Genomic DNA, 19,647 nt, shown 5'->3' on the forward strand with positions numbered 1-19,647 from the left:
TGGATGAATTATCCTCAAGGTTTTCCATTTTTTGAAGGTTTATTGTGAACTCAAAAGTAGTACAAATGGTAAATATAGAGACCAAATGTGATTGCTTCATTGACGTGGATTCCTAATCAAATTTGTATTTTTATGTAAATTGTAAAACAAATCTTTCTAAACTCTCAAAGAGAAAATCACCTACATTAACAATAAAATTATCTAACAATGTTTTCATAGCTGGATTAAATATTTGACCGGTTGTCTTATTAGTTAACCGGCTTGACCGGTTATATCGGAGTTAAGAACCGAATAATGTTATAATTAACTTTCAAAGATATTAAGAAATTACATAAGAATAAGTAATATATTAATAAAAAGTGTAATATAAGTAGATTGTTATGATATACTTTTTTTATATCTACATCATCTTTAAAAAGTTTTTTGAGTTCAAAACCATACGGCTAAAAAATCATTTATTTATTTTTCAAATATTTTTTTTGAACGGCATTTTTTCAAATATAAAAACCGGTGAATTTAATTTTTAATCACAAATTTATCTAGATAGTTTTCTTAATTAGCATTATCATTAGTTGATTTCCTGCATTAAACATATAAATTATATTTTACTTTTTCTATTTTGAACTTTTTATTGAATACACGTTTACAATGACATGCATTTTTTTGTTATTAATTTCAAGCAAGATGATATTTTATCGTCTACTGTCTGTCTTATTATTTTCTTTTGATTTGACAATTAAACATATTCTAGATTTTTATCATTTAGTGTACGTCTTCATGTTTTATTTCTAATCATTAAATACTAATAGTTTTCAAACGATCTTATTTAACAACCAAAAGTATTACTAAGATGGGTATGACCGTCGTTATTGTTTCATTTGTTGTCTTGCTTTACCCTAGAAAAAATCGACAATAAATTTTAGTTTAAGTTGTAAGAAAAAGTTTTCTTTTATTTGTCCTTGTTTTAGTGTAAAACATATGCTAGCTTAACTATCATGCCACAATATTGTTTATAAACTATAATAGTAATGCTTTTTCGTGGATGAATCTAACGTATCAACTATACAAAATCATATCACAAACTAGATCCCATAAATGCTTATAACGTTACTTTGAAATAAAATAGAAAAACTATCTTTATTATAAGACAAATAGTAAAGAGGTTAAAGTATAATTTTCAAAAGAGTAAAATAGTAATCTTACCTGGCCCGGGACCATTTACGAATGTTAAATTAGGTCTCGATATGTTTATAACCAAGGGTTTCTAAAAGCTGTAAATTTTTTAGAATCTTTAAAAATAGAATCGGAAGAAAATGCTTAGAATTAAAAATTACATACAATAATACTTGTGTGAGAGTAATTAGGGGTGATAACATTGACCCGTCCACCTAAAAACAGGTCGGTTAACAGTTTATGTTAAAAAATCTCTTCTGACTCTTTACCTAATCTTGCTCTTATTTTAACCGCAACGGCTTTCGGTACTAGATTTCCTCTACAGTCAACCCTCCAATAATCAATCTGACTGAGAATCGGGCCAGATCAAATTATGGCTCTTTTCAACATATTCTCAAGAACACGTTTAGCTTTGGCACTTCAGCATCAGAATTATCAAGCTTTTGTTGTTATGCTCGTTTCTTGTTTTTGTTATGAAATGCGTGATTGTATGTTTTTATTGTGACTAATGTAAATAATCAATCAAGCAATCATATCCTGTAAAAATCCCGCTAATAGCAAGGGTATTAACAGGGTCTGAACTCTGGAGAGGGTTTGTATGAAGCTGTATAAAAGAAACAAAAGTTTCAACAAAAGAGTTCTAGACAACATAGGAAAAAAAACGGATAAATACAATAACTAATAATAATAATAATAAGGGGAAGCTTATTGTACAAATTAAATTAACATACTAAACATACAAATAACATAGAGTAATTACAGTTCTCAAGTAGAATAATTATGCGACAAAAAATAAAATAGTGTACTAATAATTACACTACTCATAACGTAATTACACTACTAACACAAATAATTACTCTATACTATTACACCAAATTATACTACTTATTTCAACTAGAATAATTATTTTGTAAGTAGAGTAATTATAGAATCTGCTTCTTCCTCCTCAAATTATACTAGTTTCAACTAGAGTAATTATTTTGTAAGTAGAGTAATTGTAGTATCTGCTTCTTCCTCCTCAAATTACACTACGCGTTTCAAATAGAGTAATTATATTGTAGGTAGAGTAATTATTGAATATGCTTCTTCATCTTCCACAAATATCCACGGCAATTTTCTTCAGTTGGAAATATCAATTAGCTTCAATTGACGTATTACTTCGATTTGCAAGTTTCAATTAAGCAATCAATATTCGCAAAAGATTCAATTTGATTCACAAAATTGTAACCTAGAAATGAACGAAGACAATAAGAAACGACGATCGATGACGTCCGGTGGCCGGAATCTGACGGATGCGGACGGTGACGAAATTGATAAGCGCTTGACGGTTGGGAGTTTCAGGCGGAGGCGTGGTGGCCAGAGGATCAATTGAATTAGGCGGAGGCGGTTGCGTGGTGGGGAATTGAGAAGGTGCTGCGGTGGGGAATTGAGAAGGCCGGTGCTGTCGTGGGAAATTGCGAGGCAACAGAGCCTTGGTTGAAGGAAAGGTGGCGGAGGTTGGCGGTGGAGTGATTGGAGTCCGGTGATTTTGTGGTGGATGAGGAAAAAGATGGAGATGGGGTCTGGTTGTTGAACGAGGAAAAAGATGAGATGTGGTGTGGTGGCTTTGTTCAATTTGTATGTTTAGTAGAAATTTTTTATTTGTATTTGATCCATCTCCTAATAATAATCATCATCATCATCATCATCATCATCATCGTACTCAGTATATCCCACCAATAGCAATGCTATGGTAGGGTCTGAGGAGGGTAAGATGTAGACAACCTTACCTCTACCCCATAGGGATAGAGAGGCTGCTTCCGATGAGACCCCCGGCTCGATAGTAGTTTTGCATCAAGCCTTGGACATAAGGCACATAGCACTCAATCATCGGGACACCGGCTGATTGATGCATGTGCCCTTGTATTTCGGCTATCAACGCCACCACATGATGCCTGATTAACCTTCCCCCACTTTTAACGTTATTTTCACGAGATTAGTAAAATAACGTCAAAATTAGTGCAATTTTACTTTTGCCCACCCGAGAGTTCACACATATATACATTATATGCGTGCACCGCCAGCAGGGCATCTCCTAATAATAATATTACTATTAATAATATAGTCATGATAATAAATAGATAATAAAAATAGTGATATTATTAGAAAAAAAAATAATAATGTGACTAATGTAAACAAGACTATATTATAAGTTTAAGTTTCTGAATCCCTTTTTGCAGATTCAAACACTCTTTCTTTAATGACAATTTTACTCTTCTGGTTAATAAAATGTGACACTGAGTGAACAGTTCAAATAACAAAGATGATATAGTTGCAAAAATTAATATACAGTTTCAGAGAATCAATATATATGTTATATCCACACTTTGAAGTTAAAATAAGTTGATAACAGAAGCTCAAAAACTTGACAATCCTAGAATATACAACTTTACATGAGGGGCAGTTTGGGTATTTGCGACGAACCAAAAACTGAATTAACATTTTGAAAAATGAAAAATGTTAACTGCCTCAACTGTCATTTGCCTTTTCTCAAATCCGCAGGTGATAGTCGAAAGTATATGCATGGATTTCTGAAGGACCCGTTCCAGGCCTGTAAACAACAACAGTTATATGCGAAACACGTTAAGTACGCGATTTTGATTTGGTTTTTACCCTTTACATCTCTCAATATTGGCAACCAACTTTACCAGCAAATTGCGTATGTGGCACTCGCTATCAACATGACATTTATGCAACAAATGCATGTGAAAGAATTTTTAAAAAAAAAATTATCTATTTTTCAAAAATAAAAACTAAATGGCAAAGCAGATGTCACATGCATATGCATATACATATTAATTATGTAATACACAAAGTAACATACCTCTTGTTAATTAGCCCGTAGTGATACTTTGGTTTTCCGACCTTAATGTCCTCTATATACTACAAGAAACAAAAGATAAAAAGGTAATCACTTTTTAAGTTAATAAACGAACACAAAACACAAAAAACAGCAACAAAAAAACGTACCAAGTTTAAGGTAATAAGCATTGATGAAAACGAAAGAGATTCATAAGGGATATCATCAAGTGAAAATAGCCTGCATTCTGATGATTCGGGCCCCAGTGAAAAGTGTGGCGTTATCAGCTTTGCCAAGAATATTACATAAGTCTGCACCAAAAAAAAAAAATGCAACAAAAAACCACAAATGAATTATTTTTAAGGAATTTCGTCTCACATGGCCTATGAGAGGAATGTCTAATTGAGCGAAAGGAGAAATGATTTTCACTTTAGCCCCTGCTTCTTCCCATGTTTCCCTAATAGCCCCTTCGCTAGCCGACTCACCAATCTCCATGTAACCAGCTGGAAGTGTCCTGTGAACAACAAAGCTTCATAAACTAACGGGCTGTGTTTTATCTCTAACGTGTTAAACAGGCCAAATGCATGTTTAAAACGGTTGGCTTCATATTAAGATATGCACACCAAAGACCAAAAGAAGGTTGAATATTCCGCTTGCATAGCAAGATTTTGTTATCATGCTCGATTAAGCAACCCACCACCTGAAACCATCATTTTTAAATTTTAAGCATCGTATGAATTGAAAATATACATTTTTTGATATTAAAAAAAAGTGTCATATATATCAAAAAAAAGCATACCATTTTTGGATTTTCGTATGCAATTTTTCCACAAAGGGTACAAATAGCTCTTTCTTTCTCGTCACCATCGGGTATCTCGCGCTTCGTAGGTCCCCCACATAACTGACAGAAGTTAATTTTACGAGCATTGTCCTGCAGAGTGCTACGTGTTACAGATAACTTCACATGAAACGGGTCAGTTTGACCCGAAACACTTATTGTTGTCAATAAGCCAATATGATTACAAAAGTTAAATTATTTTGATAAGTCTTTATGCATTAAAAACACAGTTTGAGCGACTTTCAACCCATTTGACTTGTGTGATCACGGATCAATGTTGAGAGCCTAAATGAGTTGGGCTGGGCTGAGAAAACCAGCAAACACATTTTTTCCACTTTTTTGGCATTCATAAAGATAGCCTTATATAAGCAATAAAGCTACATTAATACTACTAAAAATTCAACCTTTTTCAAAGAACATGGTATAAGAGGTTTTTATCCATTAGAATACACCTCATATGACTTTCAACCCGTTTGACCCGTTAGAGAAAAAACACTAACTATGCTCAATTAGCTAAAAGCAATGATCAAATACAATAGTAAAAAAATTTAGCAATGTGCCAATCCCAATCATCACACAAATTATACAACAATAAATCATTACCCTGAAAAAATAGTATTTCTAGCAATGCATGAGCTATCTATAATTCAACAGAATTAAATATACAATTATTGCCTTGCAGAGTGCTAGGTACGTGTTACAAATAACTCAATATGAAACGGGTCAGTTTGACCCAAAACACTTACGTGTGTCAATAACTCAATATGATTACAAGAGTTATATTATTTCGATGCTAATCAAAGTTTATGCAGTAAAAACACAATTTAGGCAACCTTCAACCCATCGACCCGTATGATCACAGATCAATGTTAAGTGAGTAACGCGAGTTTAAACGAGTCGGGCAGGGTTGAGCAATAATCAAATAAGAATGCTTTATATCTAAGCACTAAAACTATATTATCATTCAAATCCAACCTTTTTTTTCAAGAACATGATATAAGAGATTTTTATGCGTTTGAATACACCTCATATCACTTCCAACTCATAACACCCGCATGGATTAATGTTAAGCGCGTCTAAATGAGTTGGCCCGGGTTGAGAAAACCAGCATACACATTTTTTATCCACTTCTTTTACTTTCATAAAGAATGCCTTATATATAAGATTATAAGCACTAAAACTATATTATTACTATTAAAAATCCAACCTTTTTTCAAGAACACGGTATAGGAGGTTTTTATGCGTTTGAATACAACTCATACGACTATCAACCCATATGTCCCGTATGATCACGGATCAATGTTAAGCGAGTCTAAACGAGTTGGGCTGGGTGGAGCAATCAGCAAACACATTTTTCCACTTTTTTGACATTCATAAATAATGCCTTACATATAAGAACTAAAACCATATTATTACCACTAAAAATCCAACTTTTTTCAAGATAACGATATACAAGGCTTTTATGTGTGACTTTCAACCCATTACCCATGTGATCCGTACGATCATGGATCAATGTTAAAGGAATCTAAACGAGTTGGGCCCGGGTTGAGCTATCAGCAAACACGTCTTTTATCCACCTTTTTTACATTCAATAAAAATCCAACCTTTTTTCAAGAACAAGGTAAAAGAGGTCTTTATGCATTCAAATACACCTCCATACGAATTTCAACCCGTTTGACCCGTTAGAGAAAAAACACAAAACATGATCATTAATCCAAAATCAATAATCAAATACAATAACAAATTTTAACAATGACCCGATCCAAACCATCACACAAATTATCCAACAACATTCAAGAAACCATCACCCTAATAAAAATTGCATCTTTAGCATCTAAAGTATTCTAAACACAATCAAGGAACAAAAAACTTACAGTTAATCTAAAAGGTGCAGATGGAGATGAAGAAGATGATGTGGCATCTGGGTTTGGCTCAGAACGAATTGAAGAAGCTCTAAATTGTCTGTAATAAAGGGGTGATCTTGAAATTGTTAATCTTGAAGATGGTTTTGCAGAATAATAATGATTGCCATGAAGCTTTAATCTTTGGAACAAGAACCCTGAAGAGGAACCCAGAAATTGTATGGTTCTGTGCATTATTATAATTATTTCAAATTGATAGATTCAATTTCATGAATCTTGATTCTTGATTTTGTTTATCCTATTTGATCAAGTTTTTTTTCCCAAATCCAGTTGGGGTTTCATTTCCATCCAAAATGTTCGGATTTCAAAGAGTTTAATAACAAGAATGGTCCTTTATGATTTCTTGAATTTCACATTATTATTATTTTTATTAATTAAATCTATTATTAATTCTTTTTACGACCAACAAAGCCTGACCATCTAGGTTAATAAAAGACCACCCCTGCCGGTGACCGCAGACAGTACAGATAACCGACCCGCCACCAATTTCAAGGGAAAACTACTGTCCGAAGGCTCACCTTAGTAAAACTATAGCTTGTGCATGACATTTTGTCATAACCGAGACTCGGACCTCCGTAGAGAAACTCACCGGGGTACCGCTAAAGCACAACTCCTTTGATAATCATAGAAACCTGAAAAATTGGTCCTGGGACGTAGCCTCGAGGCCACTCTTGGGAAATAAGTCGACATGGATCAATCACGGATATATAGTGTATGAGCATGTATGTATAGATACATACAGTATTTATACGGTCTCACAATATTATATAATAATATAATTAACAAATTTGGTGTCACAAAGCCTTGATTGGGCCACTTTGCGGCTCCCTATTGGTAGTTTCTTTTTTTTTTCGGCTGTAACGAAACCTACCGAATATGAATTTTGTTTTTGTTTTTTTTTTATTATTTTGTTTTAGTTACGGTATTGTGCCGAACGTGATGGAAACCGACCGAATTCGTGTAGACTCGCCGCGTTTTGTTTTAGTTCCAGTACCGTAACGAAAGCCGACCGCATGCTGATTTTTGTTTTTTAGTTTCGGTACCATAACGAACATGACAAAAACCTTCTGAATTCGCGTAGACTCAACCGCCTCAACGCCCGGGATCGATAACGGTCAGGCTTTACAAATGATGAGTTTACCGACCGACGCCACACCATTGGTCCACCCTAATTTTTATAATTTTTTTTTTGGTTTTATTTTTGTCTTAGTTACGATACAATAACGCATGTAACTGAAAATGACTAAATTCGCGTCGCCTTACCGTATCAACGCTTGTGTTTTACCGACCTACCCATTGCAACGTGCCTGGAAAAACAGTAGTTGTTTACGTTATGTATTGAACGTTCCTCAACGTGTGTGTAACGTGGTGTATACGAGAGATTTACAGATGAATAAGGAAATGAGTTACATTCAGCATTGAGCCAACCTTAATGGGTCGAATTGGGTTGGCTAAAACATGTAGGACCTAGCCTAATATAGCTAAATTTTCTATGTACATATATAATTAACTGATTTTCAATCTTTAGTTAGATTTTAGTAATAAGAAGTATCAGATTCTAGCCAATACGATATATTTGTTATTTTCATCCGTCGCGTATATAGTGTTTGAATACAAAACATGCTTCTAAAGTCTATATATTAAAGTTGTTAGATCGAGATTGCCTTGTAAAACAAGGTTGAAATCGATATTTTCAAGTTATTAATTTGAGCTTGATTTATTTTAGGGCACAGTTTTTGTATAGCTACAATCTTTCATGAACTATGCTCAAGTATGACATTTAATTTTTTTATTTACTTGATTAAAAACAAATACAAAAATAATAATAAAGAAGCAAACGCTACTGTTTTATGAAAAAGGTTACTTGGTATAACGTCCGGGAAAAAAAACTTATTATTATGGTTTCTTTTTAATGTTTAGTATAAAAATGGTTGCATCAAAATACAAAAAAACAAGGGCAACTGAAAATAGATAAATTTTGGTTATCTTTGCATTTACTCATTTAGCCTTTTACATATCCTGAAAAAAACTATATATTCTAGTAAATTGTTAATTGAAATCTATTCATTCATTATTGAAAAACCACTACAAGATCATCATCATCATCGTACTCAGTATATCCCACCAATAGCAATGCTATGGTAGGGTCTGAGGAGGGTAAGATGTAGACAGCCTTACCTCTATCCCATAGGGATAGAGAGGCTGCTTCCGGTGAGACCCCCGGCTCGATAGTAGTTTTGCATCAAGCCTTGGACATAAGGCACATAACACTCAATCATCGGGACACCGGCTGATTGGTGCATGTGCCCTTGTCTTTCGGCTATCAACGCCACCACATGATGCCTGATTAACCTTCCGCCACTTTTAACGTTATTTTCACGTGATTAGTAAAATAACGTCAAAATTAGTGCAATTTTACTTTTGCCCACCCAAGGGTTCACACATATATACATTATATGCGCGCGCCGCAAGCAGGGCGTAAAAAACATTAGAAATTACTAAATCAGTAAACTTGTACAATTACCAAACTTAAAACATTTAGCATTAACCAGCAAAAACTATGTTAATTAGGTATCTTCTACGTAGTGAATCTTGAATACATAAATGTTCTTACTTTGGCGCCAATTTGTCACATAAAGATTGATATGCAGCATTGGATGCCTTGAATTTCTCCTCTGCAATAGCCTGTTCATGTACAACAATTTATTATTTTAATGGGCGATGCTAAAGAAACACAACTCAAATCCATACACCCGTGTGCCTGTCATATCATGCGAATCATATAATATCATACGGGCCATAAGATGTCAAATCAAGTATCCAGATTAGCACTATTTACATCATAAGGATCGTACGATAGGGTGAAAAATAGTCATATAAACTTTGTCAATGGTCATATTAGTTTTTTATGTGTCAGTCAAACACATCATGCTGGCCATATGACTTGGCGAACACCACTTGTCATATGAACCATATGACAATATTTTGCTTGTCATATGACCAATTTTCACCTATCACATTCACCGGCCCGTATGATCATACTGGCCGTATGAAATGGCTGTGTGAATAGTGTGTTAGTGGTGTTTCTTAACATGAAAGCGGGCCAAACGGGTTAACAACTACCAAGGTGTATTGATATAAACCTCATAATTCAGTTTATTAGAAAAACAAATTATTATTTTAACATCATTTGTTTTTATAATATTTGAAAACACACTCATTATTCATAAAACTAAGAAAATACTGGACAAAAGTGTTCGCGGGCCAGTTTAACCCGACCCAACCCAAATTAAAAGTTACCTTGTAAGGACCATTGTGACGATCCGGATGCCATTCCAGTGCATAAGCCCGGTATCTAGAAGCAAAAATGTTCATAACAAAGTCAATTTCCGCCTTTGGTAACATTAAAACTCAAAATAGTAACTGTGATCATTGTGTTTAGACAATGAACATTTTTCTAATCAATGATAATAAACCTTTAAAATACCGTTATAGAAAACATTTAGAAAAGCTTACGCGTTTTTAACATCTTCAAGGCTTAACGGGCCCAAATCACTCAAACCAAGGGCAATCCTTTCTTTTCTTGAATCAGTGTCCACTCTTGCTGACTCATGCTCCTCATCGTCCTCTTCCTCTTCCTCGTCATCTTCATCTTCCTCTTCCTCGTCATCGTCCTCTTCCTCTTCCTCTTCCTCTTCCTCGTTCTCCTCGTCCTCTTCATTAAAATGACATTCTTCATATAAAATATACAAAAGCAAGTTTTAGACTTCATTCATCATGAATAGTGCTAACGTGGCACTGGTTGATGTCACGTTAGCAGCGTTAGAAAACGCTGCATATGCAAAAATTGCTCAAGAAAACTAAAAATATATAAATTCACTTGCAAGTCTGAAAAAATTAACTTTTATTTATTTATTATTATTATTATTATTTTTGGATTTGAAAATAAACCCAAAAGCATATTAACTATTAAGGTACTTACTTTTGTTGATCCAACTCCAACAATGGACCCCTTTACTGTTGGGCCTGGGCCCATAGAATTTTCCGAGCCCATCATTAAAATTTCTAAACCCCTAAACATATGTCAACACAGTTTCATGAAACTTGTAACAAATAATCAAATATGTTAAAACAAAAGCTGTAACAAAACTTTGTAACTCAATGTTACTTGTACATCAAACTAAGAAAATTAAAATACGTGAAATTAAAGAATGAGAGTTACAAATTCCTGGTGGGTTCGTAGTCGACGATAGAGAGCCGGAGTTGAATGAAAGAGAGCATAAAAGGAGGATTTGTTTAAGTTAACCAGGGCTAATTTGGTTGCCCTGTTCATCATGCCTACAAATTACAATTACAAAGATGATGATAATAATGGGAAGTAATTTAACTAAACAAAAATATTTATTTCTCTCTAAGATATATTAAGATCTTTTAAAAATCTCATATATCTCAATCTTTAAATAGTTTACTAATCAATTAATTAATATATATACTTTTATTAACTGGTTTCTTTCCTTTACTCACAAGTCACGACCACTCGTAAAAATTACTATATAAAATAAAGGTAGAGGAATGGATGGAAACGGGCCAGATTCTTTTTAAATATTTGTTTGTTTCTATGGAAGGATAAAATGAAAACTCAAGTGAGTTGAAAAAATCGGATTCTTTTAAATATAAGTTCTACAAGAAGGTTTTACTAAGCATTTCAGTGACGTGCTATATACATAAAATATACTGCTACTTGCACAAAATAGAGCTTGCGGTTTTGATGCGCAGCCTAGATCCAAAAGATACATTTTGCCGCTTCCTAACGAGTCCTCAGTTCTATGTGTACACTTCCTAGTTCCCCAAAATAAAGTGGAGGGGTTTTGACAGACAAGACAAAGGTATCGAAGGAGGTAAATGAGGTGTAAAAATAAAGCATTAAGGAGTTGTACAACATGCAACATAATTTAGGCATTTTTTTAATAGCAACTTTCATTAAAAAGACACAACTAGCAAGATGCTAGAGGCCAAAACAACACAACAAGACTAAAACGAAAAGTTACACCACTTTTTCCAAGACAATGATATATTGTCGAGATGAACATGTATGTGTGTCCTTTTACGACTCGTTATGGTCGGTTACAACTAATTAAGACCTATTTATGGCCCATTAGAAGTTTAGACTCATTACAACTTAACATGACCAATTACAATATTAACACATCATTAATAATATTTATCTATATATACATAAACTTTTGAAGCCTTGTATACCTTGCACACCCTCTTAGCATTCCCAAGAGTTTAATAATAATAAGATGGAAAGCAACAACATTGATACAGATTAAAAGAACCACAACACAAACAAGATCAAACATGGTAAGAAGTTGCATGTTTTAGTAGATGCAATTATCAGCAATTACGTTGGCAATGCGACTTAGCTAGGGATAAACTTCACTGAGAGACCTCAACCCCAAAACCGCAGTTATTTTGTAATCTGAAAAGCCAGAATCAAGGAACAGTTTTGCCCAATCTTTTTCGCTTCTCTCTCTTCCTGTCACTGAAGTCATTATATGCATATCAAATAAGAGTTGAGTCTCGAGTACTTTAATATTCTCTCTATTGTCAACCTTCCCGACCATGTCTATGATAATCAATTTTCCTCCATTTTCCTTGCTCGGAATCGCTTCTAAGCATTGCTTAAGTATCTTAACGAATTCCTCATCACTCCAATTGTGTAGAATGTTCTTGTACAACACCAATCGTCATCAAAACTTGCTCATGTGTTGCAATGGTTCCATCAACATTGGATCCGTCACGGATAGCAAAAGGGGTCTAACACTTAATGGCTCTTCCGTTAAAAGCAATCGAGAAGCAGGAGTGAGCAAATAGCCTTCCCTCGTCATAAGTGCCTTCAGGTGTGGTGGAAACACGTTGTTTCATAAAGAAACCAAAGTGAACAAGGATGCGCATAAGCCGATAGACAAAAGGAGTTCTCTCCTTGTATATGGAAAGGGTGTCAACTAACTCCGAAAGCAACATAGGCAAACCATGGTGATCGATGATATCAGGTATTTCTAGCTGAATTGCGCATTTAAGTAGCATGGAGTTTATGTAGCTGAAAATGTGGTTCCATATGTGAGTTTGAGAATCTAGTAGCTCTTGAGATAGCTCACTATTTTGCAATGCCATCTTAGAAACAATTTCACATGTGAACATACTGACCATACATACATATAAACCTCATCTTCAATTATTAACATAATACAACCTCATCTTTAACATGTTTTAAGCTAACTTAATTTACATTAAGGAATATTAGTTTTAAATAATCCCAACTATGGCCTATTGGTAAATATCAGTCCCAACTTTACACTTGCCTGCTGACCGTCCCAACTATTGATGTATTTGTTTTTAACGAGCCGCGAAAAACGGATGTTAACTCCGTTAGTAATTTGCTGACGTGGACCTTCTTCTCCGGCCGGAAACCTGCAACTTGCCTCCATTCTCCCTAATATTGTCACACTGTCTCCCTCCCTCTTCAAAAGACATCGGAAATTAGAAAATGAAGTATATTTCATCTTCTTTCATGGCCAATCCCTATATACCAAACCCGATTTTATTTTCAAAAATTTGAAATCAATGTTACACGATTTACAAAATAAGCATAGGGCTTTTGTTAAGAGGATAAAAACTAGTCGAATGATGTGTCAATTACCTTGAATGGTGCACGATTGACGAGGGTGGACTTCGCCGGAGACAACAATGGCGGCACGTCGGTTAGGTTTCGAATGAGGGGAAAGATAGAAAGAGATGGTGTAACGATATTAGGGAGAATGGAGGCGAGCTGCAGGTTTCCGGCAAGTTTCCAGCGTGATGCGGCCGGAGAAGAAGGTCCACGTCAGCAAATCACTAACGGAGTTAACATCCGTTAGTCGCGGCCCGTTAAAATCAAATACATCAATAGTTGGACGGTCAGCAGGCAAGTGTAAAGTTGAGACTGATATTTACTAATAGGCCATAGTTGGGATTATTTAAAACCAATATTAATATTTAGAGTACCTTATAATAAAAGCTTAAATGCTAAGTTACTAACTTAGTTTGTATATATTTTATAAGCTAGCTTTACTACAGAGTTTAAAATTGTAGCTAAGATGCAATAATTTAAATCACATGAATGTAGCTAAACAAGATTTCAAGGGGACATTTGGCTCAAGTACGAATTGATATGACTAACCAAAACGTAAAAGACACACAAACGATTATTGAATAATTCTCAATATATTATAAAGTAAATATAACTCAAAAAATCTTATTACATATAGCTCGTGTTTCTCTTGATGAACCCTAACTCGGTTGCATCTCATGTGTTCTATAATGTCTAATAACCCACAATTTGCACCTCCATCGATAAATGGGTTACTTCCATTTTACACGAAGCATTGAGCCAACCTTAATAAGTCGAACTGGGTGCCTTCTCTGTACATGCATAACATTAGGGGTGTTCACGGTCCGGTTTTCGCGGTTTTTAGGTCAAACCGTGAACCAAACCGTTGGTATAAATGTTTGGTTTTTGTAAACCAAAACCGAACCGTAGAACTCTTAAACCGAACCGAACCAAACCGTTAGTAACGGTTTGGTTCCGGTTTAGTTCACGGTTTGATCTTCTAATGTTTTGATACAAAATGTCCAACATAAGGTGTCATATATACAAGTAAAGCTATAAGTAAAGCTATGTAGAATTTGCGAATTTAAAATGTTCAAACACTATGCAATCGAAATTAGCAAAAAATGAAATTGTGAAACCACCACACAGTTTCATTTTACTTCTTCTTTAGTAGTATATTTTATATTATTGTATGCATATTTATATACAGTCTAAACAAATATAACTTAATTATTTCTAATAATATATGTAAGTAATATTGGATAAAAAACTATATATAATTAAATTATACGGTTTGGTCCGGTTGGTTTGCGGTATAAACCGAAAACCAAACCGTTCGCTACGGTTTGAAGTTTTCAAAACCGACCGACCGATAGTTAAGAAAAAAAACCGGCCGTAAGACCAAACCATTAATCGGTTTGGACGGTTTCGCGGTTTCAAACCGAACTGTGAACACCACTACATAACATATGACTTTATTTTTAAATCTTTTTTTAATAAGATTTTAGTTATAATGGGTATGAGATAATTTTAGCACACACAATATTTTTGTTCTTTTCGTATATTACAATTGACGTTTTATTGATGGTCATTTAAGGGGTTTGCAAATTGTAACACCCCGGCTAAAGCGGAAACGCCTGAGTATGACGTACAGATTGCTCAAACACACGTGACACTATTAGGTGACCATAATAACATTATTTCATTTAACTCTTCATGTAACACAAGTTTATCAAATAATACAAGTTGTAACAAATAAATAAACAAATGATAAGTTATTCTTTGAATATCCTATAGGCATGCTATGTGTCTTCTAACTTTCATCCTCGTATCTTTACACCTGTAACATATGTATAAAATAAAGTCAGCTACGAACATAGCTGGTGAGCTTCCACAGTTTAAATACGTACGTAAAAACCATACAACTCACGGACAAGTGATAAACGAGCAAGTAAGTCCTTTCCAATTGGTAACAACCAACGTACTCGGGAAATCGCGCAAGTAAGGTCCTTTCCAGTTGATAGCAATCAACGTACTCGGATAATGAGGCCCTTTTCCACTCGAATCAAATGGACCGGAGTGCAAAGGGGGGCGTATGATCATACTTAATGAGGCTTCCCAATCGTGCAAGTAATATTCGTGCAAGTAATATTTGTGCAAGTAATACAAGTAACACACAAGTCCATATACGAATTGTAGTTTTGTAATAGAAGTAACAATACTTGAATTTTAATATGGATACATATGCTACCCCAAAACAATAAAAATATTAAAAATGGGTGGTGAAAAACTCACCTTGAAATTGAAGATAAACGTTGCAATGAAAACCGAAAGCATGATAACGAAACCGAAGCGGTCGAACATGTGTTAAAGAAATCCGAAAAGATTGAACTTCTCGAACTATAATTAAAACAAAAACAAAGTCTAACTATCGGGATTGAAAGGGTTAAAATTATTTTGTTAACGGAGTTAAGCATTATTTAATGTAACTTTTATTATTTTACGGCATTTTTATATTTTAATAATATTGTTTAAGCTTTAACGATTTAAATTAATATTTTATTAATAACTTAACGCTAATACGAGAATTATGATATTTGCGAATCACGGATTTTAACTATAGTTTTATCTAAAAAAAATGATTATGTTTACAATTTATAAAAGGTAACGAGCTATAGTCAACGAAACGGAAAAATAAAATAATTTTCTCTGGTTTAATGAAGGTGAACGTTAGTTTTTAGGTGAAAAATGTTAAACTTAGATTTATACATAATTTATTTATGTTAAAATGATTTTATTTGATTTAAAATAATTTTTAATAATTTATTTGGTTTATTTAATAATAAAGACGATTAAAAGAATTCGGTTCATTTCCGGTCGGACCCGGACTCAACTTTAGGTTGGGTTCGTTTCCGACATGGTAAAAAGTATTATATTTTAGAGAGTGAGATGAAAAAAAATTAGTTTTAGATGTTGGATAAATAAAATAACTAAACCGAACCAAATAAATACATAAGTGAGTCAAGATCGTTTTTGATGAACTACACTATTGTTAAATAAATAATATAACATTAAGTTCTAAACGACACGAACAAGCAGAAACTAAAAACATACCCGGAACAAGAACTTAGATAATAAAAGAAGAAATATTGAACTTCACGGTTTGATTTCATAAATCAAAGTAGGTGAAAATCACCAAAATGAGAGAATAACAAGAATGTTTTGTAAATTAAGTTGTGAGGAAATGAGAAGGAATGGACCTCTATTTATAAGTGAAGTGAGCTAGAGTTGTTTCAATTGTATTAAATTGGTCAAAATACTTAATGGGTCATGAATGCCATTTAAAACTTGTAATTGGTCATAAAAAATTAAATTGTAACCTACAATTTATATTCAAACACATTTATTATCATCATAAAGAATTTTGACCAAGATTCAAATGTAGTAGGAATGTATTTTTCTTCATCTTTTAAAACCAACTAAGTAAAAAAAATGTGACATAATTAAATAATAATAAAAAAATGTACTTTGGTTATACGTAAATAATGTTATCTATGCGACATTTGAATAAAGTATATCTATATATATATTAGTAATGGTTAATATATTTAAACAACTTTAGGAAAAGCTATTACATATGAAATATGTAACATATGATTGTATTTATTACTAAATGGATCACCTCGACTAATAAAACGGATTAGTTTTCAAAATATATTTACTCTTTAGTCCTTGAACTTTGAGGTGCAATCTATATGAATAGAATTTATATAACTTGGATATTTTTATATTTTACCCGCACAGTTTGCAAATTGTTTTATCTTTAAAACATTGACTTTCGTTAATTGCGCAAAATGAATTGAAAGCGACAAATGATAACCATAAATCCTCGGAATTCAATACGAATAGAAAATGAAGGTATGATAAACGACGAACAAGAGTACATTAAAATGAAAAACCGGGTCGGTTTAACGAACACAATACTAACTCAAAAATGACGAATGTCACTTGAAGTGAAACTTAAGAATCTTTTAATAATATATATATATTTATAAACAAAAACCAAAAATTTGAAATGGGTCGGGTTTTCATATTTGAAAAGTAACGAATGTTACACAAATTCTTGTGATTGATAACATGTATTGTTGATCATGTCAAACTTTATATAGTTTGGAAGGAGAAACATGTTTCTTTCTTTCTTTTTGTTTTTTTAACGATGGTACTGGGTTAAAATAAACATTGACGGGCAAGATGCTAGATGGACGAAAACAAATAATCACATGACTAGAAAAGGGTTTATTACCACTATTCAGTATAGAATCTAAAAGTCCTTTTTTTATTAAAAAAAGTAAAATTAGTTTATTATTTAAAAAAATTGTTAGTATAAAAATGATTGTAACAAAATACATGAAAGTGCAATTGAAACTAGATTAAGTTTTGGTTATCTATGCATTTAGCTCTTTAGCTTATCCTAAAAAACTATAAATATTAGTAACATTTTAATTGAAATGTATTCATTTATTATTGAAAAATCACTACAAGATGTCTTTTATAATGACACAAATTCAGTAATACATGCTTACTTATCCATAAAAGATCTATTTCATTTGTGGCCAAAAAAAACATAAGAAACTAGTAACACTTGTGCAGTAACAAACTAACAATATCTAAAACATTTAGCGGCAGCCAAAACAATCTATGTTAATTTAGGTGTCTTCTGCATAATGATGATCTTGAATTGAATAAAACTACATCACGTAAATTCAATGAACTCTACGCGTTTGACTTGAATCCATAACTATTATTAGTTTGGCGCCAATTTGTCACATAACGATTGATATGCAGCGCTGCAAACCTTGAATTTCTCCTCTGCAATATCCTGTTCATGTACAACACGATATTATACTAATGGGTCACTCCAAATTTATACGCCAGCGTGCTATGACAACATACAGGCCGTATGATGTCATACCAAGCCTGCACATCACTACATCAGCGCCTGTAATATCATTAAGGCCGTATGATAGGGTGAAAAATGGTCATCTGGGCGCCTATGACTTTGTTAGTGGTCACATCAATCATTTCTACAACAGTCATAATACCATATGGGGCGGGTAATTTGGTGAACCGTGAACACCAACTGTCATACGACCCATATGACAAATTTTCGCCTGTCATACGATCCTTATAACCTGATGCTGCATGTCATACGACCCGAATGAAACGTCAATAGTGTGGAAAATGTGTCAGTGGTGTTTCCTTAGCCAAACCTATTTTAATACTTGTTAACATGAAAACGGGCCAAACGATTAAATAATGACCAGAGTGTTTCCAAATGAATAAGCCTCTATTAAAAAAACAGATTATTATTTTAACATTATACACTTTGATAATATATTTTAATACATTTAATATTCAAAAAATTAATAAAGATGCCAACAAAAAGGTGCTTTGAGGGCCAACCCAGCCCGTATTTAAAAGTTACCTTGGAAGAACCATTGTGACGATCCGGATGCCATTTCAGTGCACAAGCCCGGTATCTACAAAACACAAATGTTAATAAAAAAAAATCATTTTCCGCCTTAGATAACATAAAAAATCAAAATTTAAACAGAAACTGAAATCATTTTTTTTTGTAGATAATAATCTCTATAATACCATTATAGAAAATATTTACAACACTTACGCATTTTTAACATCTTCAATGCTTAACGGGCCAGAACCACTCAAACCAAGGGCAATTCGGTCTTTTCTCAAATCAGTTTCTATTCTTTCTAACTCATCATCCTCATCCTCGTCATAATCCTCATCATCTTCAAACTGGCGTCTCCATTTCCATGAATCACGATTATTGTTATTACTATAATAGCCCGATGAGATTCTTGGCGGTTCATCATTTATAAACGACCAATAGTAGAACCCGGAGTTAGAACCAAACGCAGACCGAAAAATCGTCTCAACTTCTTCATCATCTTCATAAAATTGAAATCCTTCTGAAAAATTATACAAATACAAGTTCTAAATTTTATTCATTTATTCTGTATAGTGCTGATGTGGCGCTGGTTGATGCCATGTCACATGCCACATATGTAAAAATCTCTTATGTTAAAATAACAAAAACAAAAAATTTGAAGACTGAAAATTGAATTTTTTTTTTATTTTGGATTTAAAAAAAAATGATTAAGCGGAGATGCCACATGGCATGCACATAGAGAAATCTAAC

The 19,647-nt window shown here is 33.4% G+C and overlaps 1 protein-coding gene and 1 long non-coding RNA gene across 2 annotated transcripts; both read right to left on the minus strand.

The window, feature by feature from the left end:
• Positions 1-3,525: 3,525 nt before the first annotated feature.
• LOC143537989 (nudix hydrolase 23, chloroplastic-like) lies at positions 3,526-7,020 on the minus strand. The gene is made up of 7 exons (XM_077031636.1): positions 6,725-7,020; positions 4,812-4,943; positions 4,636-4,712; positions 4,391-4,526; positions 4,183-4,323; positions 4,037-4,095; positions 3,526-3,763 (listed from the first exon to the last, which is right to left on the minus strand). The coding sequence occupies exons 1-7, from the start codon at positions 6,944-6,946 to the stop codon at positions 3,703-3,705; spliced, it is 828 nt and encodes a 275-aa protein (XP_076887751.1). The 5' UTR covers positions 6,947-7,020; the 3' UTR covers positions 3,526-3,702.
• Positions 7,021-17,937: 10,917 nt separating this feature from the next.
• On the minus strand, positions 17,938-19,411 carry LOC143537990 (uncharacterized). The gene is made up of 3 exons (XR_013136175.1): positions 19,111-19,411; positions 18,910-18,964; positions 17,938-18,303 (listed from the first exon to the last, which is right to left on the minus strand). It is a non-coding gene; the product is annotated as an uncharacterized LOC143537990 (long non-coding RNA).
• Between the last annotated feature and the right edge of the window lie 236 nt (positions 19,412-19,647).

The sequence above is a fragment of the Bidens hawaiensis genome, unplaced genomic scaffold (genome assembly GCF_021521415.1).
Source record: "Bidens hawaiensis isolate Kalapana, Puna unplaced genomic scaffold, B.hawaiensis_p1.1 tig00011464_1, whole genome shotgun sequence".
NCBI lineage: Eukaryota > Viridiplantae > Streptophyta > Magnoliopsida > Asterales > Asteraceae > Bidens > Bidens hawaiensis.